This window comes from Punctularia strigosozonata, assembly GCF_000264995.1.
Source record: "Punctularia strigosozonata HHB-11173 SS5 unplaced genomic scaffold PUNSTscaffold_1, whole genome shotgun sequence".
NCBI lineage: Eukaryota > Fungi > Basidiomycota > Agaricomycetes > Corticiales > Punctulariaceae > Punctularia > Punctularia strigosozonata.
Genome location: NW_006767433.1, coordinates 2,313,205 through 2,340,158, shown reverse-complemented (window position 1 = coordinate 2,340,158; position 26,954 = coordinate 2,313,205). Strand labels below are relative to the sequence as shown.

Sequence of the window (26,954 nt, the reverse complement as noted above, 5' to 3'; positions counted from 1 at the left end):
CGCGCCGTGGTCCAGGACAGAGACGCCCGCCATGCCCGACACTCTCGAGACCGCCCAACATTTTATCTTCGTGTAATTTCGTTTCTGGCCATCTCTACCGTAAAACGATACTGACAAAAGCGTGACAGGACGCAGGTGCACTTCTGCGGTATGTAGGACAGCCGATGACCCTAGACAAGGCGCTCATCGCCTCCAGCCATGTACGCCATCGTCGCCTGGGACTGGATCACCAGTCTCCCGACTGAATGGCGATGCGTACGTCGCAAACCCCCCGTGGTCGAGGCCGTCACTCACAAGGTTATTGCAGATTTGGAAATGCCGCTGGACACCCATCAAGCTTACCTACCTCATGTGCCGCTATTGGGTCCTCACCGTCGTACCCTACCTTCTCTACGTCTTTTGCGTCGATCACTCTTTGGAAACCTGTCAGCGAATCTATCGTATTCCCGTCATTCTTGCCATGTGGAACCAAGTCGGCGCGGAAGGTAACTGCGAGTTTGGTCGTCAGTTCGCGACGATCGCTCAGTGAGATATACAGCCGTCTTGGTCATACGCACTTATGCTTTCTTTAATCGGAACAACGCCGTCCTTGCGGCGCTCCTGATCATGATGTCCGCCATGATCACCTATCAACTCTGGGTCGCTGTAGACGCGATGGACTGTAAGACATGCATAGATCGTTCCTCACTATCTGATCGCATTTTTTCAGTGCTCGCTTTCGTGAAGCCTCCCTTTGTCGGTCGTAAATCGCTCCTTCATACTTTTTATGCTGACCCGCTTCGTGTATATAGACGATGGGTCCATGCCTACCCGTATCCAAGCCACACTCGGCACATCTTCTAGGATTTTTCGTAAGAAATTTCATCTTCCGCAAGCCGGTGTCCGTACTTACTCGCCATTAGATCGCCCCTTTGGCATTCGACACGATCGTCACCACCATGACCGTGGCCAAAGCGATCACGGTTCGTCGCCGCAACGGCGGCATGACCAGCCGCCTCATCCAGACATTCATCCGCGAAGGTGACTAGGAGCATCACTGCAGCTGACAATCGCTCAGACCTGCCAATTTAACAGGGGTCTTCTACTTCCTTCTGATATCCATAGCTAATTTGGTAACTCCGGCTGCCTTTGATAGTGGTCAGCGACTCACTGTTCCAAACAGATCAACGGAATCTTCTACCTCCAGTAAGCGGGACGAGCCAGCTCGGATAGGATTAGAAGGCTCATTGGTCCACAGACCGCGCCAAGCCATTTCGGCCATTTGCATCCCACTCAGCGTGATGCTCGCACCGGTCCTCGCCTGCCGTATGGTAAGGCTTAGAGTCCCACGATATGCAACAAGATACTGACACGCTATCCCAGATACTCGATTTGCGCAGCCGCTCCCTGGACGACGAGGTCGCTCTCACACCCCAGTTTGCCGTGAACCCGCACTACTCTCCAGCGAGCCACACCTCTAACGGGACATCGCTGTCTTCGCCGCTCAAGCTCGCGCAAGCGCTCGGATTATCCTCGCACGGAAGTAGCCGCACCGGGCTGCGTACGAAGCATTCCAATTCCTCCGGACTCGTGCGCAGCGCACGCGGCGTCACCTCCACGATCAACTCGGGGGTGATGACCGCGCATAGCGTCGAACTCGATGCGGTGGGTGGCGTGATGGAGCGCACGACGTCTAAGGACGGCGAGGAATTTGGCGACCTTGAGATGGCGAACGGGGTTGGCGGTATCAGGGTCGAAGTCGAGAAGACGACAATGTGAGGAGAGTGAAACTCGCTAAGGCTCATCGGCTGTTGCCGCTTGTCCGTGTGTCCGCATATTGGGCGCCCCTTGTTCTTCTGTTTGCCATGTGTTGTCTGTCGTTTCGCATATTTCTGTTTAGTATGACCTTGTGTGTACCGCGCCTCCGTATAATATATCAGCGTACCGTGGTTCTGTCGCAGATGTCACCTGACCAGGCGCTTCTCGCGGAGGTTTCAAATGACACCTTGGGCTGGCAGTGTCGCTTCTGTTCCATCCTCTGACAGACATGACATGCGTCCGAGGTTCGTCCCAACATGGCGAGTCCAAGTTTTCCAGAGCAGCACTTTCCCTTGCGCAAGCTGTCTCTGGCCAGCGCCGCCCCCCCTCCACCGCGATAACCGTGCAGCACCATGGCCACAACGACGTACACATACTCTCCTGCGACACCTCCCCGTCCTTCCACCGCTAACACTACACGCTTGCTGAACAGTTGGTCGATCCTCAGGGGTCTCGCCTCGGACCTCACGCCGCCCTCGCCCATCCTCACCAAGGAGAGCGTGACCGCCGACTGCTCGTACGGCGAGATCCCAATCTGTCTCGATGCCGGGATATTCGAGCTCGGTGTCATATGCGGTAGCCCCAGCTCGGAACGGCGCAGCGCCTATACCGATCCTCCCTCTCGGGATCCGCCCACTCCTCAACTCCAGACGGCGAGGCCTCTTCCAATCCCTCGTTCGCGCAGGGTGCGGCGCGGGTTGTCTGTTAGTGGGGAAGCCGCTCGCGCGGAGGCTCTCTTCATACCTCAGGGGCTTCCCTCGCCCCCGCCGCTCAAGCTGGACGCAGCCGCGCCTGGGGTCTGCGCGACGCCTGCCGCGGAGTCGTTCGTTACCGCCAGTTCCAGCCTTGATACTGTAAAGACGGGCAGAACCTTCGGACCGGTCGGGCCAGATCCAGTGGACGGAGCGCTAAGGGATGCGACGAACCGCTTCGCGAGGGCACTCGAGTTGGCGGACATGGGCGGTTCGCTATGCGACGCCGAAGAGGTGGTAGCCCTGGTTTCGCCTGGATCACTAGGCCGCTCCGCGTTCGGTGACATTGATGATACAGACCAATCGATGAGGTCGGACGACATGAGCCTCGCGGCATACGACACCTGTTTAGATCTAGGTCCTGAGCTCTCGGAGGAACACAAGGCCCTGACAACCGAGCAGGTCGTGAGTACGAACGGCTCGCCGTCGGGTTTGGATATTGATGCCGATCCGGAGGAGGAGATGGAGCAAGGAGATAGCTTCTTGATCATGGAGGACTCGGAATCGCAGGCTGGCGCACTGCCCACGCCGACATTTGGCCCGCCATCGCCCGCGTCCTCTCGCTTCTCTGTCATGTCGTCCGGCAGCGCGTCTCCGAGCTACCACCTCCGGCGGAGGGGCGGGATCGGCCACGGCAGTTCCTCGTCATTGCGTAGCATACGCTTCAGGATCCCAGATGGTCCTGGTCCGCGTTCACCGCTTACCGACGCTCCGCCCCGGCAAGAGGCACCGCGACCAAGAGAAACGTCCGCTTCCGAACCGGCAACACCCATCATCTTCTCCTTCCCACCGAGCAGTCACTCGCCCAGAGGCCCACACCGCCGGACGCACTCGACGACGACGGTGCGCAACGCTTCCACCGACTACTCCGATTCTTCTGAGCGACTCGATGTGTCCGCGAGGGAAGATATCCACACCTCCAACCACAGCAGACAGACCTCTGGGTCGACGCTGCACTCGTATAGTTCGGCTTCCACGACATCGATCCGATGCTCGAACACATTGATCCTCGTGGCCAATAAACCTCCTATCCAGTCCTACCCCTCAGCAGCTGTCATGTCAGATGCGCCGGCTCCTCCTCCAGCGGCTGTTTCCGTGCTGTCCCTCGACACCGAAACCTCGACGCTGTCCGCCCATCTGTCGTGGCTCAGCCATACTATCGTTGAACTGTATATTGATCAAGAAGGCTTCCGCGCGATAAAGCCGACTTTCCGGATGAAGGGCTTCTCTCCACAAGGCTCTCTTCACGGACTAGCGACCACAGGCTCCGGTATCGTCGACTTCATGCCAATGAAGCGGCTGACCTACAATTTCCATCATTCGTATCTGGATGCGCCGCCCGTGTTGCGGCGCGTCACCCTCAACGGGGATGAATCGAGGGACTACATATCTCGCCAGGCGAACCTAAGCATCAAGTCGAATGGGGCGTATGCCGTGAACGGGACGGAGTCCGCGCATGATTCGGGGCAAGCTTCGCCGGGGGCGACGCTCGAGTGGCGGTTCACATACGTTGTCGACGACCGACGAATGAACGGTAAGATCGTCGCGGGCGAGAAGACTTTCACCCCCTTGAGCTTCTCGTGCTCTCCCGGTCTCGTTCACGCCAATCACGGGAAGAAGATCGGGCTGATGCGCGTCTTGAAGAAGGGCGTTGTGCCGAAGCTGATGGCTGAGAAGATGGAACCCCCAAAGAGGCCACGCGAGGAGTCCCTATCGCCTGGCTCGGATAGTGCTCCTGCGACACCTAGCAGTTGGGTCGGACAGAGCATCAGCTACTGGGATGTCAAGGTTGCGGCCTCCGCGACGATGAACGGAGTGCCCGTCCGTGTCCCACGTCCAAAGCCTGCCCGGAAGCGATCCACGTCCCTTGGAGGAGATAATCGACAGATTGCATCGAACGCACTGTTGAGGAGCAGCGCAGATAGTCTACGCAAGGGCGCGTCGAGACCGACGGATATCCCGGAGGAAACACCTCTTGGCTCACCAACCAAGCTTATTCCCGAGCTGCAGAGGAACATCCGACCGAAAGCCGAGCTGACAGACATGTTGTCCATGCCCTGCTTGGAGGTGGATGAGCTGGGGATGATCGGGGGCGGCCTGGGGATCGCCAACGCGGGGCTCGGTCCGCCGACGTATCATTACAGGGGGAAGGCTGGGGTGAAGCGAAAGTTGAGCTTGACAGGGTCCTTGAGGTTAAAGCACAGGGCTCATAGGCCGAGTACTGCGAAAACGTGAACACCTGAATGTACGAATTTTACCCCTTCTTGCGTCCGAGAATAGTGCTGACGCGTTGATTGCCAACAGTTGACCCATCACCGCCGTGTTCGCGTGTACTGTCACATGCCATGATCCTGCCTTAAAGAACAATACCGTTCATAATGAAATGCGTACCATCGAGCCGGTGAACTTTCGAATCACGAGCGAGTGATGAATGTGTTGCGCATAGAAATATACAAGTTTACACCAGCCACCGAAAGAAACAACGAAATCAGCTCATGTACCAGAAAACAAAGTACGCGCCAAGCAAAGCAAGCAGGATCTTAACTTGCGGATCGATGCTCGAAGCACCGTTGACAAGGTCGCGAGGCACCGGCACATAGCTTGGGGTAGATGAGGAACTGCCGAGGGTCTGGCCTTTCCCGGAGAACGCGGAGCTACTGCTCGGAGAGCCGGTAGAATGCTTCGCGACGGCAGCTTGAAGGGCACTGAGCAGTTGATTGTCAACGGACGCAGCACTACTACTGAGTGGACAGGTGACGAACCTCCGATTAGCGCCTTGAATTTCGTCCACTTTGATGCTGCCCTTGAGAAACACGAACGTAGGCCTTGTGGAGTGTCAGACCCGGGTGAGGCAGCAACAAGCGGGTGGAGGTGCGAACATCGCGGATATCCGGTACAGGCTCGCTACGTCTCGCGCGGCGTCGACGTCGCATTTGAGGAAATTCACGTTGGGATATTGCTTCGCGAGTGCTTCAAAGACGGGAGCAATCATGTGGCAAGGACCACACCTAAGGAGGCAAAGATCGTACCGGTCGCAGAACAATGGGTAAAATAGGCACTGATACTTACCACGTAGCGTGGAAGTCGATGACGCTGAGCTTTCCAGACGACTTGGAGAGTATACCATCGAGCTGAGAGACCGACGTGAGATGCGTGATGGACATGTTGTCTGTACAGTATGTAACCTAGGAATCGAGAAGGCAGCGAGGCTGACGTCGGCGAACGGTAACACACTCTTCACTGATAAATAAGCGCCCAATGCAGTGCTCACTCAATCACGTGAGACGTCATCGGGGTTGACGCCCGCTCGCTGCTCGCCGAGAGTTGTACATCCGATTGAATGATCAGAGTCTGACCTGTACCACTCCACGCACCATGCGTACGGTCGTTGCATATGCCGATGATACGACCCACCATGCGCATTGTCTCTCACTACTCGTTTATCACCAGCTTGCGGGGAGAACACATCGTCACGCGTCCTCCCGCCCCATGGAACTGCGCCTGGCGACCGGCACGACCGGAGGCCATGACGTCGATGCATCCAGACCTTAAATTGAGCTCATCGTGAAGGCCGGCGCCTGAGGTTTGAGCCAGCAGCCACTATATATTCATACGGTACGATTGTGATGCGGTCCTCAACAGCTGCCTCGGACCCAGACACACGCCTCGCTGGCGTGCGATAGTACTGGAAATCCTCAAGGCGACAACGGAGTAGGCATCGACTTGATGACCACGAAATCACCTATTACATGTCACGGTACCTCATCGGTCTTTCTCCGTGTGTCCGCTGCTTACCAGTTAACTCAGTGCTTGATGCATCCACGGGGAAGCCCTGCCCAGGCATTGAAATCCGGGTTCAAGAATACCATATCCTGGGGAAGGGGATGGCCATGTTTGAGCCCCTTGCAGAAGGGTCAGTCCATTCACCGGGCGCTTGACGCGATCGTAGTTGAGATCTCTTATCCGTGCTCTACCGCCACGCTCCAGCACAACCGATGCAGATGGACGATGTATGAGCCCTGTGCCTATATCTCCCGAGGCAAAAGGTGTTGTAAAGGTGAAAGCAAATACGTTGTACAAAGTGGTCTTCAAAACAGAGGAGTACTTCAAGAAACAAGACACGAAATGCTTCTATCCGTGGGTGGAGGTCCGTTCTGTTCACGTAGCCCTTTGTTCAGACCCAATTAACACAAGGTTGGGCATGGCAGATAACATTTGAGTTGGACAGCCCAGACGAACCATACCATATACCGCTCCTGATCAGCCCGTACTCCTTCACTACGTATCGGGGAAGCTGAACGATCCGGGTGGAGACCGCCGATTAATGAATATGACTACCGCTGTTAGACACCCAGCTGCACTGGCGAAATCAATGCTATTTGGATTCCGATGCATGCAACGTCATCACAATGAGCTCTGATCGACTGAAACATTTCACGCAGCAGTAGTCACTCGAATGAGGCCGGTTCACGCAGTAGAGCTCCTTCGCGTTACAGTGGACCAGCAGATGTTCAGTGAGCAGAGATGCTGCTATACGTAGGTTATATATGCCGTGGCCAGAGGAGAACTTCGACTTGCGTACCGATGATACAGAATATCGATGAAGGTAGGTAGGTAGGTATATTTCCGGCGCGGTCCCAATAGCGGAACAACCGGTTGCCGCACCGCACGCCAATACGTGCGGCTTGGCGTACACAGTGCATCCACGGTTCCCGTGAGCTGTAGAACATCCGACACACCGCTTCAAGGCTGAGCGGTGTTTCGGCGTTGGCCGAGACGCGGACGGAACCGCAACGGGTTTGAATAGGTTGAGCGATAACGCGGGTGCTTTCTTTCTGTCAACTTGTTGTCAGCGCTCATTCGTGCTCATTTACGCTCATGCGTACGGCATGCCGGAGGCGAAGGACCCGCAAATAGGTATCGCGTGCTTCTATCCAGCCTGATGCAGTCCAGCCCGGGAGAGGACTGTACTCCGTGAACATCGTCGGCCACCTTTCACAACAACCGGGACGTCGCGCAAAGTTCGGTTTACTTGGCACGTTATACCGAAATACGTTCTGTCTACCAGGGAACGAGCAATCGCCCCATACTTTCAATAATCTTGCAATGCATACTCGGGGAACAATAATCCGGGCCAGTGGAGGAAGGTCTTCTTCTCAGGTGATGATTGTCCCTGAATGCCCAGATATCTTGTATTCCTTGACGACCATTCAGTCGAACGAACGGCCAGGTGGCTAGGTACCGGCTTTGTTCCACCCTACCCAGTCTCAGCAACGTGTCGCTTCCATTCTACATGATCATACTAGTGATACATGGCCAATCATACGGGACATGCGTCCGACGCGAACCAAACTCTGCCATGCATTCTCGGTGATACGTCAATCGTATGTACCTCCGCCGTGGTCGATATAGATCGGCGAGATCGCTTCTCTTCCTCAGTGGCGCCCTTATAAGATACCATGTCCAGCCCATGCTCCGGTTATAATCCGACCCATCACACTTTCCCCGCAGTGCACTATGCCTGCGTCGCTGTGGGCCCTACACATCATCGCTTTTCTTTGCTTCTGGAGAGCGCCCTCTGTACTGGCCGACAACCCAATATCGCCAGGTTTCCCCTACGGCTCTGAAAAAGTTCGTGGAGTCAACCTCGGTGGGTCAATGAGTGGTTCCCTTGCTCCTCTTCGCCCTGTTAAAGCATGAATACAGGTGGCTGGCTCGTCCTTGAGGTCAGTGGATCCGTACTACGAGCTCAGGCCAGTCGTCTGATACATCCTTAGCCTTGGATTACTCCCAGGTGATTAGTCATCGACGTTCCATTGCGCTCGCGAATTGACGGCAAAACAGTCTCTTTGATGCGACAGGAAACGCGAACATCGTTGACGAATGGACCTTTGGCCAGCTGCAAAGCAAATCCACCGCAACTGCCGCTCTACAGGTTCGTTCAATGCGAGTCCCGCGTACCGGATCTTCCTGACACCCGACACAGAACCACTGGAACACGTGGATCACCGAGAGCGACTTCGCTGCCATTGCGGGGGCAGGGTGCGTCTTCTCTGCGATCGCTATCTTCCATCCGCAAAATCCGGCCGAGGTTCACCTAGACATGTGCTGACGGTCCTTCTTATGGCAGACTGAATCATGTGCGACTGCCAATCGGGTACTGGGCGTTCGACGTTTCGGGGGGCGAACCTTACATTCAAGGACAACTACCATACCTCCAGAAAGCGGTGACTTGGGCAGGCAATCATGGGCTGAAGCTGATAGTCGACCTCCACGGCGCTCCCGGAAGCCAGAACGGGTCAGTGCTCAGGTGGAGTACTCCGGATGGTCAACTGAGGCTACTGTAGCTTCGACAACTCGGGACACAGAGTGTCTTTTCCTGAATGGCAATCCAACTCGGACAACGTTCAGCGCACGGACAACATCATCAAGACGCTGGCAGACATGTTCAAGGATCAGACTAACGTCGTAACAACAATTGCTCCGTTAAACGAGTACGGCGTGTGATCACGACATTTGGCATTATGCTGACGTCTCATCAGACCGGCCGGGTTCGATGGTGACGATATACTGTCGGTTGTACGGCAGTACTGGTACGATTCGTATGGTAACATCAGGTCGAGACTTTCTATCACGACTCCTTTTCAGTTGACTAACCCGTCTCTAGATTTCCATACGGCTCTTCCCAGCAAAGCAACACCCTTGTGTTGCTGCATGATGCGTTTCAACCCCTCAGCTATTGGAGTGGCTTTCAGACGCCGCCAAACTGGCAAGGAGTCGCGATGGACACGCACCTGTATCAGGTCTTCTCCGATGCGGTGAGCGTGATGATAGTGTGAGATACATCGCTTAGGCTAAGAAGGATGCACGATGTGCAGGAAGTTGCAATGTCGCTTCAAGATCATATTAACACAGCGTGTTCCAAGGCATCCTCTTTGTCTTCGTTCGATCTCTGGGCAATCGTCGGAGAGTGGACCCCGGCATTCACGGACTGTGCCAAGTACTTGAACGGGCGTGGCATCGGCTGTGGGTCAACACATTCTGAATCATAGAGACAGCATCTTTGACCTGTGAATATGTTTAGCTCGATATGATGGGTCTTTCAGTGGCGAGGCTGCCGTCGGATCATGCTCCGGGAAGGTAATGTCATATCCGCTCATGAATAACTAAAGCTCTGAGCGGTACGTATGTATAGACTGGCAGCGGCTCCTCCTTCAGCTCATCGTACAAGACGCAACTTCGTCAATATTGGGAGGCACAGGTTAGAGTGTTTAGTTATGCTGCGCCACCCCTAACATCTATACAGGCGCAATCATACTCTTCGGGAGCTGGTTGGATTCAATGGGCGTGGAAAGCGGAGAACGCCGACGATTGGTCATATCAGGCTGGTCTCCAGTACGGATGGATCCCGCAGAACCCGACAAATTATCAATACCCAAACATATGTGGCTGAGAGTGCCGTGGGCCTTGAGGCTTGCGTTGAACATGGTCGCGAACGCACATGGTGTTATACTGGCAAGGAGTGGCTATGCCTTGCTGTTGTACATGAATTCCTTGGTTGTAACGATGTCGTTAGTTTGAAGGGGTTGTCCGAGTGACAACGACAAATGACGTTGACGTTGATCACCTCGTTGAAATGCGAGACCGTGCCAGTCCATTCGACCTTCAGCGCGCAAAATCAATCTAAACCCATGAAGCTATACCTCCTGTTCGTGCTGGCACTTACGGCGATGGTAACGGCGGCGACGACATCTACACCTGTACCTATGCCCCCACCGCGGCGAGAAGTCGGCGGGGAGATATTCAGTCAACCCTTGGGCGAAGTAGAGGATCCCTATGGTTTTCCAACGCACACTACAGCCAATGCCCCGTCGGCCTCAGCAGTCACTTCTACGAGCAGCCAGCACCAGGTTACGGTCACCGCTTCACAAGGACTTGGAGGGCTGGACGGAGTTCAAGACCTTCTGTCCTCTTTGACCTCCGCGTCTGCAGATTCGAGCAGCTCCAACATCTCTGGTACACGGACCGATACCGCTAAGCCAACCAAACATACTTCTTCGCACCCAATGGACACGACGAGCTTGCACTCAACCCCGACAACATCGACTAGAAGCACGGAGTTGCCTTCGCACACGACGTTATCGACATCGGCATCGCTTACAGTGGCGGCTTCATCTACACCAATAGCAACACCGACTGCCAGCCCTTCAGCTACGTCAACCACATTTCATGGGGTATCAAAACAATGGATGGTCATCGGCGTGACCGTGATCGCTTTCAGCAGCGTCGCTGGAATGCTTCTGGCGATTGTCTTCTTCGACCACTGGTGGTTATTCTTGCGCGATTTGCTCTGCTGCGGTCGACGACAACGCCACGGGGAGGAAGAGTTGGTACCTGACTGGGAGAAACGAGATTGGGCAATGCAACTTGCAACCTCCGATAGCCACAGGTATCCCTCGTTCACATCGCTGCCACAAGCCGAGAAGCAAGAACACAATCGTGCTTCGCGTTGGACTTGGACCCCTCGGAAGGCAAAGAAGCAGTCTATGGTGTATCCATCGTCGGGTCAACAGAGCGCATTCCTGGTGCCAGATTCTGCAGTCCCACACTATCCCCCCGCGGCTGCTGGGAGCCAACCGTCAGGAAGGATACAGGTCGGGGACATATATCCTTCGGAGACAGGATTTCATCCAGGGTACCCAGTGTAGGCGCGGCATCCCTAGTCTATCGCACCCCATGCATCCCATCTCCCCACCGTACGCTATGCACTGTGACTTGTGTTGTTGTCAGGAGAATTTGTAGACCTTGGTTTTTGTCCCGGAACGTAGTCGCTTGGGGCTGCTGGAACGGAGTCTTCGAGTTTGTCAGATATGTACAAACCAGCCGCGGCAAACACTGTCAAGGCCAGTGAAACGTGCAAGCGCGACCTGGCGGGCAGAGCTGATGGTCGTCATTGTTGGGAACAACTGCCAGCATTTGACCACGACGGCTTGCCTGCCCAAGACTGCCAAAGGGACCGAGACTCGACGGATGGAGGCGAAGATTGCTTCGTGGACGACTTGCTCATGCTAGGAGTCATGGGAGTGGATGAAGATAGCAAATTCTGATGTAAATGATTCACCGTGGCTGTCACTCTCGCACGCTATCTTCCAACCTCCACACCGCACAGCGAGCAGTGCCTCCAACTATCCCTTATGTTTACAGGTCTTGTACGAGGATTTAGCCAACGGTGGGTATATGCTCAAGTTTCATGCAGATCGAACATCTGGGCACTGTTACCTCCATTATCACAGATGATGGTGGATGCACCCTCATTATATCGAACTCTGCACCCATCCTTGGCGATTGCCACGTTGGTGATTCGATCGCCGTGAACGGGGCGTGCCTCACTGTAACGGAGTTTAACGAGAGAGAACGTGGCGGGTGGTTCAAGGTATGGTTAGCGAACGAAACCCTTGACCGGACAGATTTAGGTAGGCAGCCTTCAACCTGACGAGCATCAGGTTCTGACAGTTGTCATCAACCCCAGGAGAGCGACGTGAAGGCGACGAAGTAAACCTTGAGCGTGCCATGGGTGCTCATACGCGTTTCGGAGGTCATTTTGTGCAGGTGACATGCGCTCCTTTTGCCTGCATCAGCCGCCCTTGCGCTGATATTAGACCGAATATAGGCTCATGTGGATACGACAGCCACTATCGTGGACCGGGAGCCCGACGGCGACTCTCTTCGTCTCCTCTTCCAGCTTCCGGAACCAACGGCTACCCGCCCTTCACTCCTCCCATACATAATTCCCAAAGGATACGTCACAATCGATGGCGCTTCTCTGACAGTCACCGCGGTGGATGACGAGAGGCGAGCTTTTGGTGTCATGCTGATACAGCATACGCAGGAGAAGATCACTCTCGGAAGGAAAGCGAACGGTGCGAAGGTGAATATTGAGGTTGATATGGTTGGCAAATACGTTCAGAAGAGCGTCTCGGCGGCGCTATCAGGAGCTGGAGATGGAAATATACGGTCGCTGATTGAGAGGGTTGTCGAGGACGTGCTTGTGAAGAAAGGCGTACTATAGGTACACCGTGGTCTTCGAGCTTAACCAGATGTCTGATTTCGAGGCACAGAGCCCAGGCTGGTGTATAGTTTGCGAAGTATGCAAGAGCCATTGGATGCTTGCACCGGGTGCTTCTCCAGAGTTCTCGTGATATCATCTTGTCCTGCCTCCCTGACATCCATGCAAACGATGGTTTTTCGCCCTTGCCTCGTGATGAACCCATGGAAGAAGCCTGACCAGGCAAGGTGATCTTTACGGCGGCCCGGAGACGCTACGGATCATCATTTAGCCTCACGGTGTTCAACGATCCATATAAACTATTGACTGCTATTGATCACCATTTGTGCACCTTCCAGCTTCAAGATCAGCCAGCATCCGCCTTGCGCGCTCAGCACATGTGGTCACGGCCTCGCGCAGCTGACTCCCGAAGTTTCTCCGGGTATGTTCTACCCACTCCATCATCAAGCAGAACACTCGAGAAGGGCATCTCATGCTAGGAACGCGAGCGGGATCCGGACCTACGCACGAAGATATATAAGGAACGGTCATCACTGGCCATTCTGGAGGCCGCTCAATAAGACGTTGAGACGCTACGGTCCGGTCCCTATAACTCTAATCACGCAGCATACAGGATGCACTGCTTCGGTGCTCTATTCGTCAGCAGTTCCCTGGCGCTCGCTGCAACGGCCTCTCCAGCAAAATCTACTCTCAAGGCCGCGGCATCGCCTCGTTACTTTGCTGCTGCGATTGGTTACGGGCATTTGACAAACAAAACCGACCACCTGTTCCGCGAAATTGCAGTTGCCGAGTACGGTGGCCTGACGCCGGAAAACGAGATGAAGTGGGAGATCACCGAGCCCGAACAGGGTGTCTTCAACTTCACCCAGGCTGAGATCATCGTGTCCTTTGCCGAAGCTCACGACTACGTCATTCGTGGTCACACCCTCGTGTGGTATAGGTATTATTGTCAACTCCTCGCATCCCGGATTACCACTCATTATGTTGATATAGTCAGCTTGCCCCTTGGGTGACCGAAATACCAGAGTCAGAAGTTCTGAGCGCTATGCAGAACCACATTACGACGGGTATGCCCGTAATGATTTCGCAGCAGCGTGTGCTTGACCAAGTGTGACATGCAGCAATGACCCACTTTAAAGGTCGCATATATGCCTGGGATGTAGTCAACGAAGGGTTCAACGACGACGGGACCTTCCGCGATAATGTGTTCTTGGAAAACATTGGCGAGGACTACTTTGAAATCGCCTACCAGACTGCAAGAAAAGCCGACCCTCGCGCCAAGTTGTACTATGTCTGTGTGGCGGCCTTCCTGATTCTGCTACGATGACTGATTGTGCGTCACAGAATGATTACAATACAGAGGGCGTAAATAATAAATCGGACTCAGTCCTTTCCTTGGTGAAGTCCTTGAAGAGCAAAGGCTTAATTGATGGTGTCGGGTTTCAGGTCGGTTGACCCATTCGACTTTATCAGAACTGCTGGGAGCCTCTCTTGTAGAGCCACTTCATCGTCGGTTCAGTACCGAACGACCTGCAGGCAAATCTCCAGCGATTCGTTGACGCTGGCGTTGAGGTGGCAATCACTGAGCTTGGTGAGTGATCTTGCGGCTTATCCTCCCCTATTGTTTGTGCTCATATAAAACACACAGATATCAGGGTTCGGATCGTACTACCGAATGAACCAAAGGAAAACCCGCTGATTAATTTCCTCACAGGCGAATACTCCAGTGAATGCATCCGTCATTGCACAACATGCTAAGGACTTCGCATTCGTAGTCAATGCATGCCAGGCTGTCAAGAAGTGTGTCGGTATTGTACGTCGATCATCACAACCTTAGAATGTTATAGCATAATGCTAACGCTTTCACGTAGACGACCTGGGGCATCACGGATTGTACGTGTAGCATCTCGTCGAGTGATTTATTCGTGTCTGACAGCAGAATTTTTATGCAGCATACAGCTGGATCCCCTCTACCTTCCCTGGTATGTCCCCATCTTCATGCTGCACAGTGGGGCCATCAGCTAATCAAATGACAATAGGACAAGGCTATGGGTTGCTCTGGGACGACAGTTATGAGAAAAAGCCGGCTTATTACACCACATTGACTGCGTTGCGTACATGATATGTATATGATAGTTCTGGCTGGGCAAGGAAGCACCTAGCCTCTGAATCCAACACGATCACAAGTGATTCAATGCGGTGGTGGCTATGCCGGGTAACATGGTGAAGTTGGCCGCGGTCACGGACGCGTTCGTTGGACGATTCGAACCTTGACCATCTTGTTTATGCCTGGTGGATGATGGATGTTGGACCTGCTGCGAAGCGAAAGGTCTGCCAGACTTTACGTGCTCAGTCCGAGTCTCATTCGCAGCACAGGTGACAGCCAAGCTCGATTATACGCAACCGAATGTGCAGTCGTACTCTCGACCTCCTTCACCGAGCAAGGCCAACTCATCCTTGTCGCCACTACCTCCGGTAGTCAGAGCGAAGGCTAAGGTCAACAGCAGTGCAAGGATCATCACACGGACCCCGTCCAATACCCCCTCCGCGAGCACAGCTAGCAGCACGAGCAGAACGAACGGTACATCGACGATACCGCGGGCACCGTCTCCATTCAAACCGCTTAATGGCCCTTCACGTCCATCTTCACCATCCAAACTTCCGACCAGTAAAGGTGTCTCTGCGGCTCCAAGAGCACGTCTGACTGTTAAAGCTCCATCAACGTCGACTTCTCCGTCTCCTCGTTCTGCGATTGTGCTGCAATCCCCTCCTAACGTCGCTCTTCTTTCTGCTCCATCACACGAATCGGGAGTCTCTCCTCGACGACGTAGTGATAGCTTAGGTCTTCGTAACATTGCATCCACGAGCACTCTTAATGTCCGCAAAGCGTCCATATCATCCGTCTCGTCTGTGAATAGTCCAGATTACCCTCTCTCTCGTGCTGCGGAAACTGGCTCTCTGCGGGTCAAAGCCAGAGTTTCCAACCTCTCTCAATCCAATGTTCCTAGTTTTCCATTTCCTACCCCGGAGGCTAGACGAGGACTTCATGGACGTACGCCCTCCCTGTCAGGATTCGCTACCACTCCCGCCTCTCCCCCGGTGTCCCCTCCGAACTCCCATACAAGTAACTCGGCGTCCCTCACACATGATTCGCATCAATCCCCAACCGCGCGTTTTAGTCCTGCATCGAGCCCTAGGCCTCAGTACCGGCCCTTCAACGTGACCGCAGCGGAGGATGCCGTTGTTAGAGTGAGGGTGGATCCTTCACGCATTCCTCTCCCTCCCCAGTCACCACAATCGTCTACGCTTTCTTTCTCTTCGCAGTCATCGGCCTCCCATTCGTCTTTATCCTTCACTAGTCACGAATCTGCCATGAGCGCAAGGACAGCATCGACATCGCTTGCACAAGGAATCAGCGGGCTTATGATCCTCGCGGATCAAGTCGTGGACGATGAAGTAGATTCCTCTCCACGCTCTCTCGTTGTCAGCCATGGGCGTGACAAAGAGAAAGATGAAGCGAAGTCGAACCGCAAAGTCAGTCTGCTCTCAAAATTTCTATGACCTCACGCCGACATCGTATCCCTTAGATTGCTGACTTGGAAATAAGCAACCGATCTCTTCTCGCCATTAACTCCTCCCTGGAGGCTGCTAAACACCGCCAAGCGAAAGAAATCAGAGACTTGCGGCGGAAATTACGAGAATCCCGACTTGCGCTCCCTCCGCGGGCATTCCGAGCTCTTGCAGCCAGGGGTCCGAATTCATCGGTTGAGGATGACTTGACGGTCGATGAGGACGACGAGGACGAGGAAGAGGAGGAGGAATTAGGCGACGATGGCCTCGTCAAGGGCAAGGTAGCCGGCAAAGAAGATGCAGCATACTTGCGAGTCAAAGACATGGTTCTAGACTTGATCGCTCATGGGAAGAGGGCATTGGAGAGCAAAGCCGAGGACTTCATGGAACATAGAGGGACTAAAGTGCTCAGCGCGGAAGAAGTGCGCTCATGGAGGAAGGATTCTGAAGACGCGGATATGTCGTCGTCGGTCATCGACACCAGCATAGTGGACGCCGATAACGAGGAAGAGGACGACCCCGATGCCTCCTTCGCCTCTTTTGATGACGTTGGACCTCGCTCGTCGACACCGCTAGGCTCCGGTGCCGGAAACGACAGCCTTGTATCAGAAACAGAAGTGGAACACTCCTTGATGGAAGGGATGGTAAACTATACCCCGCCTTCGCCTCCCATATCTATCTCGCCCGCCTATTAATCGACGCTGCTTTAAGTAGACCCTATGGCATGGCACATCTCATGGACCACGGGATATGTACAATTATGCATTCTGGAACGGCACACTGACCTTATCGTCAATAATACCATTCACTCGTTCGAAGCATTGGCCTTCCCGCTGGAGCACGAATGACATCATCAATTAGATATCCGTGAACTGCAATCCAACAAAGGCTAATCTGTACACTCTGAGTCTAATCCAACCGCCGGTCTTGCACATCAATCATTTTCCGCTATGCGCTGAGCACGCCTGGCAAGGGCGGCAGCCAAGTCCATTTGCCCTGCTGGTGCTGCCGCCGGTCTGGAAACGCCTCCTGGCCGAGGCGGCGCGGCGGGTGTGGGCCTGGGGGCAGAAGGCACAGCAGGCTTTCCTGGAGGCTTAGGTGCACCTGGTTTAGATGCCAACGGCGGAGCTGGCGGTTTAGGCTTGGCCGCCAATGGCGGAGGAGCGCGTCCTAATGTGCTGGGGGGGCGTGAAGAAGCTGGCGAACTGTCTTCCGAAGCAGCATTGGATGTTGGAACAGCGGCATGCTTCTTCCATGGTGTTGCCGATCCGTTGGCTGGTGCCATACCAGGGAATACGGACACGGGCTTGGCTGAGACATCTGCGGCAAGGGACTTGATAGATACTGCAACTTTGGGAGTCGGTGCACTGGATTTGGCAGATCCACTCGTTGACGGCGCGGACGGTGGCTGTCTTCTAGCAGCAGGAGGTGGGGGCGGGGGCGGAGGAGCAGCCTTGGCTTCCGGCGGAACCAGCTCCAGGTAATTGTAAGGCGCCCAACCTTCAACTCCATTCTTCCTCACTAACCACCACCCGTTATCATCCTTCTCGACCAGTTCTACGACATCATCCTTCTTCAACGACATCTCCCCCTCTTGACCTTCGAAGGCAAATTTAGCCTTGTATCGTTCCACATCCGGTTCTACAGGCGGCGGTGGAGGCGCAGCAGCTCGACTGGGAGGCGGCGGCGGGGCACGCACCGCCGACGCCGACGCCGCCGTGGCAACTGACGGCTTTGCGGTCACGGTTGGCGCCGACTTTCCTGGTAAGGCCTGCGCCGCGGGTTTCGGCCGGGACGCCGCGGGTCTCTGCGAGGCAAACCAATGAATGACCGTCATGCACAAGAAGCTATAGAGCTTACACTTGACGGACCGCCTTTCTTTAAGAGCTTCCCTTGAGTGATCGGACGTACTACTCCGGGCTTCGGCTTCGGAACGGGCTTGGACACACTGCTTGGCGGTTCACCAGATGGGACGTGTACCGTATGACTCTTGTACACGTCATCTCTCGGTACAGTCTCATCCTTGATGAATTTCACTTCCGCCAATTTGCCCTTCTTCTTGGAATATTGAATGCTGATTTGGGGGCTGAGTCTAGCCCAACGTCATTCCGAACAAGACTCACGTGGGTCCTATCACCAGATTGATGCTTGCCTGAGTCAGTCTGAGTAAAGTCGCGCAGAATTCCGTCTTGAAATAACAGCTAATGATAGGATCCGCTTCCTCCGGATTGTTCGTATTTAAGGCCTGGTCAGGCATTAATGGTATGGGATTATCGGGACGATTAGAGCACTCACCAGCCAGTCATCACGAAGATTAGACACAGCGATACTCTTGATAGTGATCAAGGGTATCTTGCGCTCTAGACTTGTGATGATGCCGCCCTCCTTCGTGGAGTTAGTCACCGCAATGTACACGGCTTTTTGCGTCTGCATCTCGAGCTTAGGGAAATGCTGCGCAAGGTATGCACAGAACTCACTACAATGAGGTAGCGAGGGCTTGGTTTACTGGAACGACCCAGCTTAGAAACAAGTTCTTGCGCTCGGGAGCTAAACTCCACCGACTCGGCTATTATAATATCCTTAGGCAAACTGATGCGCAGTTAGAAGCGCCACTCACAACCGAGACCGCATACGTCGTGGAGCTCTGCGCCAAGATCACTCTTGCCATTAACATCAAGGTAGTCTCCCATGAATCGGCGATAACCAAGAAGACTGAAGCGCCTGCGCTCCTTGCGACCCGCAAGGATTTGATGGCCATAGTCCCTCTTCTTGGCGTACTCGATGGACTCCTTGTTGTTCTTCCAGAATCGTTGTATGCGTCGGGCGCATTCGTGCTTGTAACGCATGTAATTTTTCCATGCCCGTTGAATGCGACCTGCCATATTATGCCAATATCGGTCGCGCATCGTTTCAAGGGCGAAAAGCTGGTGATGGAGTCAGGCGATGACCATTGAGCTTGAGGAGCAGTCCTCACAGTTTCGGGATTCTTGATGAACGCCTTTGTAACGCCCATCTGCCACTCATCTCTAGCTATGCCCGTATCCTTCAGGATCTGCTCACAACCGGATTTCGCGTCGCCTTGCCAGATATAGTCGCCGGCATAGGAAGTAGCCGGAGACAGAAGGTAGAATCTCTCAATCATTTTCTCGAACGTGTTCCTGTAGGCGAAACCCGCTCTCCGCACGCGAATGTTCTCCTGTAATCCGAGGTATTTGATCTGATGCAAAACTGCGGGCGAGTCATATTCCGTAGAGCTTCGGTTTTGGTTCGGCTTGATCGTGCGAATGTATGACGGCTGGCAGCGCATGAGGTTTTCGACCAGAGCGCCCGCGGAGGCCTGCAGTTGCGTACTTGAGATGAGATAAGAAGGCGTTTTAAGGCCGACTTGCCTTGATCCTATCACCCGCAGTAGGTGGACGCTTCTTGCTGTTGGGATCGGGACGGTCAGGGAACAAACCTTGCAGAAACTGATTTCCGCTGGTTCCAATCAGGTCCAAGAGGTCCTTCACCAGCGCATCCTTGTTCTTGTCCGTCATTCCAGCCACGTTGTACATCACGTCACCGGCGTAATGCCTGACAAGGAATTTGGTTCCACGCGACTCGAAGTGTGGGTTACTGGAAAGCATACTTGACCGCTGGATGAAGCTGTTATCAGCGGCGGTAGGATCCGCATGAGCAGTGGCACAGGCGTCGTTGAGCGTGGCAAAAATTCCAGCAGGTCGTCGTTCCTCTATGAGATCGCACACGATCTTGTTGTTGAAGTACTTGATGGGAGTCCACTTGATCTGCTCTTGCACATACTCTTCCTGTTCCGCTTTCAACGTGAGCTCAATGAAGATTTGCTGCAACTTCTCGTTGACGTAGTTGATGCATAATTGCTCGAAGGAGTTTTCCTGCTCGCTTGTGCTCAGCACACTTGCCTTAGGATTCAGATGGGTTCAACTGACCTCAAAGATCTCAAAGCCAAAGATATCCTGGAGAGAATGGACCGTAAACAACAGTTGCATGGATTAGGCATGGATAGTGCAACTCACCAGGATGCCAATCAGCTGAGCAACACCCCCGCGAGCTTTCATTGAGATGTTGATCCTCGAAACTATCCATTCGAATAGATTATTGTAAACGGCTTTGGCCAGTGCATCGCGCCCTGCTGAAGCCTGGGCTGGATTCAATGGGACGTCGTAGACAGAACCACGTCTCCCTCCGCGTTGAGTCTCGACAACTTTCGTCGTCATCACCTTCTGAACCAGTGCACCATCGACCTCCATGAGATACGCGATGAAATCCGTGACTGAAGTATCCGCAATTACTGCGTTGCCGTCATCGCCTTCGGTATACTGAACATTTCCCAGCCAAAGCACGATGGCAAGCATGCGGAAAATATCGTTTTGTTCTTCAGCTGTCAAACCGATGACTTGCATCGCGTTCTGTAGACATGTAAGATACGACACGAAAGAGGTATGGCTGATACATACTAGGGTTTCGGTGAAATCGTGCTCATCATTTATGCCCTCCACTTCTAAACAATTACTCAAGCTAGTGTACGCATACGCGTCGGGGCCCTGAAGGCCGAACTCATCTGCCATGCGCAACATGAATACTCTATCACAATCGAACGCAAGCAGCAAGTACGTACCCCTTTGCGCACTCGATGCAGCCTTCGTGAACTGGTAGAAGATGTGGAAGTTGCGTTCGTCCTGCACCTGTCCGACGACGCGGCCCTTTTCGAGCAGGTAGTTGGTGATTTGTGCTCCGACAGGTTCCCCTTGACTGTTGAACATGATCTCAAGGTACTTTCCCTGTGGAGGATACATCAGTTATGAGGACATGGTGCATTACGCGCACGCACATGGCGACTGGAATTGTTATTGCGCAGCGTTTTAGCACATCCAAAGCTCTCCAGGAGCGGATTCGTTGCAAGAACCATGTCCTTGATCTGTTGGATCCCACTGTCCTCTCCACCGGATACAGCAGCAACGTATTGCATGATTCGCTTCGCTGCTTCCGTCTTGCCCGCCCCGGATTCTCCAGAGATGATCACGCATTGGTTCTCATGATACGCCTTCATGTTGTAGTAGGCACCCTCAGCAATGCTGAAGACGTGAGGTGGAACCTCAAGCCTGTTTTTGCCTCTGTATCGTTGAAGGACCTCATCGGTGTAGATACCAAGATCTGAACGATGATCATGAGTATTTCATCGGGTTCCGGCATCTTTGTTACTGCGCACCTCGAAATGGGTTGACGGAGATGAGGACGGGGCCAATATATGTATAAATCTCCCCACTCTTCCAGCGTTTCTGCAGGTTCTCGTTGATGCTTTCATTGCTGATCGTCGTCAACAAGGTCATGTCCGATACACCGACTTGTTTCTTCTTGAATCCTTCCTTCCAGTCCGCCTGATTGGTGTCTCGTGAGCTCCTCGCAGTGTTGACCATCTACCGATTGCGCACCTTGGCCACCTTTCCAGGACCTCCCCCGGCCTTCTTCGCCACAGGCTTCTTCCCTGCCTTCTTCGAGATAGCCTGAACGTATGTACTCAGCCATTATTCGCGAGTTGAATGGGGTCTGCTAACCATCTCGGACGTGGATTGGGAATAGCGATTTGGCTGTGTTCAAGACGAGGCTTGGCTGCGTGTTGCACGCTGTGCGCCGCGTGGCTGTGACCTCATGGACGGCGGCAGCTGGTGTCCAACGATTGCTATTGCTGCACAAATATAGCCATACATGTTCGAACTATGGTCATCACTACAACTTGTCCCAAACCATATACGTTCAGGTTCAAAACTTGATATCGATTCCCGAGCCCACCAGCAGCCTTAGCAGCTCGGCTGTTGGTTGAAGAATCGCGGGATCCACCTTCGGCGCATCCCTCACTAAGCCGGTCAGTGCCCGGACAAGGCCCGACGCCTCCGCTTCCTTGACGAGATCCTTGCGTGCATCAGTTTCCGGGCAACCAGCCCAGATATTTCTTGCCCAGACGACGCCGCGGTGAACAAGGGCAGGGTTTCGGGGTTCCGTATTGTCATCGCCAGCTACGCCCACTGACGGGTCAATCAACTGCGCGACGATAGAGAGCATGCTATGTCTTTCCCGCTGCAGCTCCATGAGTGTGCGGCATGTGTTCGGTGACGATGTCAGAGCCGCGAGTGCTCCAGACGCGGCCATCCTCGTAGGCAGATCCTCTACATCCGCCAGCGCCACGAGGATGTGCAGCCTGGACTTCGCGCCATTCTCACTAGAGTATCGCTCGAAGGCTTCTTCAGAACCCGCGACAAGGTTGCAAAGAAGCTCTGTAGCAGCTCTTCTAACCATTTCATGATCCTCCAGCAGCAAAAGTTCAACCTTGTTCATCAATCCATCCGTCTTCGCGATGCGGGAGCATGCTTCAGGTCCATGTGATGCAATGTTCGTGAGGGCCATGAGTGCTTCAAAACGTTGAAGCAGATTTGATGATGACGACATGAGAAGGATAGAAAAGGGGCGTATGGTGTCGTACATGACTCCTGGGTCGGGTCCAAAGACTTGTATCGGAGAAGACGTTATGGCCAATTTGGCTAATGCTTGTACTGCAAGCAGATCCGCTGGATCCACGGATGATTTGGTATCCCCCACGAGCGCTGGTGATGCGCGCATGATAGCCATTAGGGTCTTCGCTGCACCACTTTGCAGCGCCCTTCCCCGGTTTTCCCTGTCTTCGACCAAGCTTAACAGGGCATTTGCCACTCCAACTCGAACACCTCGACTGTCGACACCTCTCGCTGCCGACACTAGAGCGTCGATGGCACCGAGTTTGACGATTCGGCTTCCCCTCTCCTTTACGCGAGTGTCATCCTCAAGAGGATCTGAGCCAGGATCGACCAACTTGCCCGATCGTGAGGCACCGGTCTTCGTCATTCTCTTCAACCTCTCCACTTGCGCCTGCTCCTTGCTGATACGTGGACGATAGCCGCATATATTGGCAATTATAATGACGATGCCGTACAGGACTGCCGTATTTCGATCCTCCTGAAGACCCTGCAAAATGGATTTTTGTCGCTTCGGCACGAGAGAAAACAGTCGCCGTAGGAATGGCTCATCCTGGGACAACGATTCTTTCACTCGAGGATCGGTACTTGTGTACGCAAGGCCTTCGATAGCATCGGCCACTGAAGATTCGTCCTTTCCTTCGAGGAGAAGATCCTTCATCAAGTTCGCCAGCTCGTCATCAGTAGCGACGCCTTCAGCCGGTTTGGTTGCGGAAGCATCAGAGCTTTCTGCTCGCGAAAGTTTGACGAGCGCCACGACAGCAGCCGCACGCAGGGCAGGATCGGTCTTCTGCGAAGATTTCGCGACCAGCCACTCGGAACACTGTGACGGAAGCATGGCTCGCGCCGTTGTATGACCGCTAGCCTGGGAGAGGAGATGCGCAAGGGCTAGGTTTATAGCCTTCGACGACGAGAATAAATCTAGAGCATCCATGACAGCGTCGATAATACCATCCCTAGAAAGGATGGACGTGGCCGCCTGCCAATCCACCTGATATAAGGCAATCAGGAATGAGATAGACGCGAGGGTGTCATATTCGTTCGCTCCAGACAGTTTCTCGAGTACATGCGAGGAGAATGAGCGGGCAATCGAGGCAGCTGCAGGGTCCGACTCGGATTGAGTGGTAGTCTGGTATGCTGAGCGCACTGCCTGACAGAAGGAAGAAAGGATTAAGTATGCCTTTGAACGAGCGGCAGGAGGATGAGATGGCAGAAAAGACGACACTAAGCATGCAGTTTCCTCCTCATTGAGCGATTTCAACGATTTCTCAGCGGAACGCTGGAGCAGAGCGTCGAGTTCCTGGTCATGGCTCATAGCGAACAGGCACCCGTGAGAACCCTCAACGCGGTCGCTTTTTGCTTCACGGCCCAACTCAGCTACCGGCAGACTAGGATTGTCAACTGATGAACGCAACAGGAAGCCACGTATCTGCCAGCTTTTCAGGACAAGCGGAATCTGCACAACTCTCACACGCGAGGAGTGATCTCATCGAGCCAGGACACACGACGCTGTTGCGACTGCCCAATGGCGAGGTCCGAAGTATCAAACTCGACGGGCACAGGTAGGTATTCGTCTCATTTGTCTGCTCGTCTTCTCGTCGAACGTTCGCCGCCCAGTAATATCAGTCTCGGAAGATTTGGTTCGTTCGCGGCGAATGAGCTTATTGGGCAAAGTTATGGGCTGTCGTTCGAAATCGACAACAAGAAATTGAAACTCATGAGACCCCCGACAATACAAGATCTCGGTTGGTTCAGCTCCGCCCACGTTTCTTGATTCGCTCTCATATCGCAGGAAGAGGATACGGAGGCAACTAACGAACTCATCAACGATGGACAATTCGTGCAACCTCTAACATCCGAGGAGATAGACACATTGAAAAAATCTGGTGTTCATGCATCGGTATCGTATGAATATCCACCATATATGGATGTCGCCACTCAAACAATCTGATAAAATGTCTCCGCAGGAAATAATCAAGAAACAAGTAGAGATGCACGCTACGTATGCTTTGAAAACGGAATACAGCAAGGAGAAGTACAAGAAACGCAAGGAGGCCAAGTAAGTCGTACCTTCACTCAGCAACGCGCCGTGAAATTGAAACACCGTAGATACGGCAAATATTTTACTGTCGTGGAGCCGACCTTATTCAATATCTGCGAATACTGGTTTGCCAAGGACAAGACTCGAACCCGCGAAATCCGTATAGATACATTGTCCCAAATGATTACGCTATGCAATATACGTCCGGATGGTCGGTACCTTGTCGTGGACGATGCAGGTGGTATGGTCGTTTCTGCAGTGCTGGATCGTATCGGAGGTATGTTGTGGAGCTCCTCATCGTTCGATCGCCACTAACCATGCGTTACAGCTAGCGGTCGAATATTCACAATCTGTGATGTCGATTCTCCGCCTACCTACCCCGTCTTGACCCACATGAATTATCCCAAAAATGTCCTTGACTCTGTCATATCCTCGCTGAACTGGTTAACTCTCGAAGAAGATTACATTCCAGGTACGCGTTTCGCCGTCAATCCACCGTTACTCACATTGCGTGAGCCGACACCTTTTGCAGTGGCTTCTGAGGATCATGCGAGCCAGGCCAAATCTGAGAAGCAAAAATCGCGCCTGAATAAGCGGAAAGCTGCTGCCGATACGCTCCAAGGCCTTCGTGAAGAGCTATATGCAGGTGGTTTTGATGGGTAAGTCTATTTGACGCTTAACAGCGACTTCTTCGATTTAAAATATCCAGACTTCTGGTAGCGAGCGAATACGATCCGCTGTCGATCATGGACAAGCTCTCGCCATATCTAGCTGGCTCGGCGTCTATAGTGGTTCATAACCCTTACATGCAGGTTAGTGATCTTGTACATTCTCGATAAGTGACTTCGGTTGATTCACATCGTGAATCAGATTTTAGCGGACCTCCAAGGCGAGCTACGCGGAAAGCCACAATACTTGGGACCTACCGTGTCCGAGAGCTGGACACGCCGTTATCAGGTATGTCAACTTCCGCTTTTCTTCGTAGGTGTGCGCTCACGAGGCTGATCAGGTACTTCCTGGCCGAACTCATCCATTCATGACTACGTCCGGATCAGGCGGTTTTTTGTTACATACAATCAAAGTGTATGTGCATCATTGTGCGCCTGATAACCTCACCTTACGGTCGTGGGTAGATACGACGACCCGTCAGCGAATTCCATCATGGCCTATCGCGTGAAGAACAAAAGAGTGAAGGTGCTTGAAGAAATCACTACCGAGTCTTCAAGGTCAGGAACACCTCTGAGTGAAGGATCCAACACCGCTTTCCAGGCGCATTCACTATCCGTCTCAGCTGCGGACATACAAGATAGATAATGACACGTAATGTACTGTACAGTTCCACCAGATATGTTGATTCTATCATTCCGAGCAAAATATGCAGGTATACATGAATCATATTGGGGTATCAGGGAAAAGCGCATTAAAGACCTGTGGCATCCGTGATGAGTGACCGTCAGCCGGAATCACTCATTATTCACCTCGTCTATGATTGTGTATATGATATGTTGATTAAGCCGTCGATTTTGCAATGCTGCAAAGATACGGCGCGCGCCTCGTCTGGCATTCGATCTCCCGATGACGTTTGCCGCGAGATCTTCGATGGATCAGAAGTCGATTCTGACCGACGCGGTTGATTCTCACCTGGCATCAGAGCGGACAGCTTCCTGTTTGCTTCATCCCGAGTGCGATTTTTCTCCTCGGTAGACCGCGGAGCTACAGGGGTTTTCAGCTTGCCTTGCGGCCAGAGATTATCCCGGAAAGAGTTGAGGAAAAGCATGACATGGGTCTCGTCGAGCACTGATTTGACACCTTCCTTCACTTTCCTATATCATGACTCATTTGATGACAGGGGTCGGAAAATCTCGGTAGAGGCTCACCGTTCGATGGTACCGCCGAGTACCTGCTGCAGGATGATGACGATCGCTTGCCGTCTGAGCCAGTTCTTCTTCTCGTCGAGTTCGAACAGCGCTAAGAGTAAATCGCAGATAGGGGAAGAAAACGTGGAACTGCTTGTCTCGCCATCGAGAGGTCGAAGGTCTCCGGACATCTTGGATAATGCATCTTCTGAAGATGCTTTGCCAGACGCCTTGAGCGCGTTCGCGACCAGGTCTTCGTCCGTAACTCTTTGTTCGACGAATTCGACGAATCAAAGATACTCGCTCCAGACGAGGCACAGCAACAGCGTATCGCAGCCATACAACATG

The 26,954-nt window shown here is 53.4% G+C and overlaps 10 protein-coding genes across 10 annotated transcripts; 7 read left to right on the top strand and 3 right to left on the bottom strand.

Annotated features, from left to right (window-relative positions):
• Positions 1–10: 10 nt before the first annotated feature.
• On the top strand, positions 11–1,349 carry PUNSTDRAFT_57778 (uncharacterized protein; the record flags this gene model as incomplete). The annotated part of the gene is made up of 11 exons (XM_007378767.1): positions 11–72; positions 129–148; positions 197–255; positions 308–485; positions 539–661; positions 710–735; positions 792–851; positions 903–1,020; positions 1,075–1,112; positions 1,163–1,185; positions 1,238–1,349. Coding segments are annotated over 11 exons (819 nt in total), but the record flags the coding sequence as incomplete, so codon positions are not given.
• A 2,274-nt stretch (positions 1,350–3,623) lies between these two features.
• PUNSTDRAFT_95328 (thioredoxin-domain-containing protein) lies at positions 3,624–5,754 on the bottom strand. The gene is made up of 4 exons (XM_007378766.1): positions 5,619–5,754; positions 5,429–5,557; positions 5,312–5,374; positions 3,624–5,254 (listed from the first exon to the last, which is right to left on the bottom strand). Exons 1-4 carry the CDS (start codon positions 5,711–5,713, stop codon positions 5,038–5,040), a joined length of 504 nt encoding a protein of 167 aa, XP_007378828.1. The 5' UTR covers positions 5,714–5,754; the 3' UTR covers positions 3,624–5,037.
• A 521-nt stretch (positions 5,755–6,275) lies between these two features.
• Positions 6,276–6,847, top strand: PUNSTDRAFT_56622 (Hydroxyisourate hydrolase; the record flags this gene model as incomplete). The annotated part of the gene is made up of 4 exons (XM_007378765.1): positions 6,276–6,306; positions 6,357–6,462; positions 6,537–6,700; positions 6,744–6,847. The coding sequence occupies 4 exons, from the start codon at positions 6,276–6,278 to the stop codon at positions 6,845–6,847; spliced, it is 405 nt and encodes a 134-aa protein (XP_007378827.1).
• A 977-nt stretch (positions 6,848–7,824) lies between these two features.
• Positions 7,825–10,198, top strand: PUNSTDRAFT_95322 (exo-beta-1,3-glucanase). Its single transcript, XM_007378764.1, has 13 exons — positions 7,825–8,199; positions 8,256–8,275; positions 8,327–8,343; positions 8,394–8,484; positions 8,536–8,591; positions 8,680–8,847; positions 8,897–9,043; positions 9,092–9,166; positions 9,217–9,367; positions 9,428–9,575; positions 9,634–9,689; positions 9,745–9,810; positions 9,856–10,198. Exons 1-13 carry the CDS (start codon positions 8,067–8,069, stop codon positions 10,000–10,002), a joined length of 1,275 nt encoding a protein of 424 aa, XP_007378826.1. The 5' UTR covers positions 7,825–8,066; the 3' UTR covers positions 10,003–10,198.
• A 1,601-nt stretch (positions 10,199–11,799) lies between these two features.
• On the top strand, positions 11,800–12,703 carry PUNSTDRAFT_95318 (Lumazine-binding protein; the record flags this gene model as incomplete). Its single annotated transcript, XM_007378763.1, has 3 exons — positions 11,800–12,022; positions 12,079–12,158; positions 12,220–12,703. 3 exons carry the CDS (start codon positions 11,800–11,802, stop codon positions 12,616–12,618), a joined length of 702 nt encoding a protein of 233 aa, XP_007378825.1. The 3' UTR covers positions 12,619–12,703.
• A 390-nt stretch (positions 12,704–13,093) lies between these two features.
• On the top strand, positions 13,094–14,789 carry PUNSTDRAFT_79809 (endo-1,4-beta-xylanase). The gene is made up of 10 exons (XM_007378762.1): positions 13,094–13,555; positions 13,609–13,682; positions 13,737–13,906; positions 13,960–14,061; positions 14,113–14,206; positions 14,264–14,271; positions 14,330–14,428; positions 14,487–14,508; positions 14,568–14,597; positions 14,655–14,789. Exons 1-10 carry the CDS (start codon positions 13,230–13,232, stop codon positions 14,735–14,737), a joined length of 1,008 nt encoding a protein of 335 aa, XP_007378824.1. The 5' UTR covers positions 13,094–13,229; the 3' UTR covers positions 14,738–14,789.
• Positions 14,790–15,929: 1,140 nt separating this feature from the next.
• PUNSTDRAFT_140337 (uncharacterized protein) lies at positions 15,930–16,962 on the top strand. The gene is made up of 2 exons (XM_007378761.1): positions 15,930–16,149; positions 16,203–16,962. Exons 1-2 carry the CDS (start codon positions 15,988–15,990, stop codon positions 16,878–16,880), a joined length of 840 nt encoding a protein of 279 aa, XP_007378823.1. The 5' UTR covers positions 15,930–15,987; the 3' UTR covers positions 16,881–16,962.
• A 140-nt stretch (positions 16,963–17,102) lies between these two features.
• On the bottom strand, positions 17,103–21,784 carry PUNSTDRAFT_48797 (myosin class I heavy chain). The gene is made up of 16 exons (XM_007378760.1): positions 21,759–21,784; positions 21,636–21,707; positions 21,413–21,581; positions 21,035–21,357; positions 20,822–20,984; positions 20,661–20,764; positions 20,220–20,612; positions 20,133–20,159; positions 19,575–20,078; positions 19,160–19,522; positions 18,803–19,109; positions 18,663–18,751; positions 18,481–18,612; positions 18,309–18,430; positions 18,046–18,259; positions 17,103–17,992 (listed from the first exon to the last, which is right to left on the bottom strand). The coding sequence occupies exons 1-16, from the start codon at positions 21,759–21,761 to the stop codon at positions 17,120–17,122; spliced, it is 3,858 nt and encodes a 1,285-aa protein (XP_007378822.1). The 5' UTR covers positions 21,762–21,784; the 3' UTR covers positions 17,103–17,119.
• Positions 21,785–21,871: 87 nt separating this feature from the next.
• PUNSTDRAFT_95312 (ARM repeat-containing protein) lies at positions 21,872–24,024 on the bottom strand (the record flags this gene model as incomplete). Its single annotated transcript, XM_007378759.1, has 1 exon — positions 21,872–24,024. The coding sequence occupies one exon, from the start codon at positions 24,022–24,024 to the stop codon at positions 21,964–21,966; it is 2,061 nt and encodes a 686-aa protein (XP_007378821.1). The 3' UTR covers positions 21,872–21,963.
• Positions 24,025–24,113: 89 nt separating this feature from the next.
• On the top strand, positions 24,114–25,927 carry PUNSTDRAFT_59538 (Gcd10p-domain-containing protein; the record flags this gene model as incomplete). Its single annotated transcript, XM_007378758.1, has 10 exons — positions 24,114–24,271; positions 24,327–24,454; positions 24,506–24,609; positions 24,677–24,768; positions 24,819–25,031; positions 25,083–25,228; positions 25,283–25,409; positions 25,460–25,562; positions 25,621–25,707; positions 25,760–25,927. 10 exons carry the CDS (start codon positions 24,114–24,116, stop codon positions 25,925–25,927), a joined length of 1,326 nt encoding a protein of 441 aa, XP_007378820.1.
• Positions 25,928–26,954: the final 1,027 nt, after the last annotated feature.

Excerpts from the sequence above, each read along its gene's own strand:
- PUNSTDRAFT_95328 (XM_007378766.1), bottom strand. The coding sequence starts at position 5,713 with ATGTCCATCACGCATCTCACGTCGGTCTCTCAGCTCGATGGTATACTC. Across the intron at positions 5,558-5,618 it reads ATCGACTTCCACGCTACGTG|GTGTGGTCCTTGCCACATGA; the intron begins GTAAGTATCAGT and ends TTGCCTCCTTAG. Across the intron at positions 5,255-5,311 it reads ATTCAAGGCGCTAATCGGAG|TGCCCTTCAAGCTGCCGTCG; the intron begins GTTCGTCACCTG and ends TCAACTGCTCAG.
- PUNSTDRAFT_95322 (XM_007378764.1), top strand. The coding sequence starts at position 8,067 with ATGCCTGCGTCGCTGTGGGCCCTACACATCATCGCTTTTCTTTGCTTC. Across the intron at positions 9,044-9,091 it reads ACAATTGCTCCGTTAAACGA|ACCGGCCGGGTTCGATGGTG; the intron begins GTACGGCGTGTG and ends ACGTCTCATCAG. Across the intron at positions 9,368-9,427 it reads ATCAGGTCTTCTCCGATGCG|GAAGTTGCAATGTCGCTTCA; the intron begins GTGAGCGTGATG and ends CACGATGTGCAG.
- PUNSTDRAFT_79809 (XM_007378762.1), top strand. The coding sequence starts at position 13,230 with ATGCACTGCTTCGGTGCTCTATTCGTCAGCAGTTCCCTGGCGCTCGCT. Across the intron at positions 13,907-13,959 it reads CTCGCGCCAAGTTGTACTAT|AATGATTACAATACAGAGGG; the intron begins GTCTGTGTGGCG and ends TGTGCGTCACAG. Across the intron at positions 14,598-14,654 it reads GATCCCCTCTACCTTCCCTG|GACAAGGCTATGGGTTGCTC; the intron begins GTATGTCCCCAT and ends AAATGACAATAG.
- PUNSTDRAFT_140337 (XM_007378761.1), top strand. The coding sequence starts at position 15,988 with ATGAGCGCAAGGACAGCATCGACATCGCTTGCACAAGGAATCAGCGGG. Across the intron at positions 16,150-16,202 it reads AAGCGAAGTCGAACCGCAAA|ATTGCTGACTTGGAAATAAG; the intron begins GTCAGTCTGCTC and ends CGTATCCCTTAG.
- PUNSTDRAFT_48797 (XM_007378760.1), bottom strand. Across the intron at positions 20,079-20,132 it reads TTGGCTTTGAGATCTTTGAG|GAAAACTCCTTCGAGCAATT; the intron begins GTCAGTTGAACC and ends ACAAGCGAGCAG. Across the intron at positions 18,752-18,802 it reads CGACGTATGCGGTCTCGGTT|CCGAGTCGGTGGAGTTTAGC; the intron begins GTGAGTGGCGCT and ends ATATTATAATAG.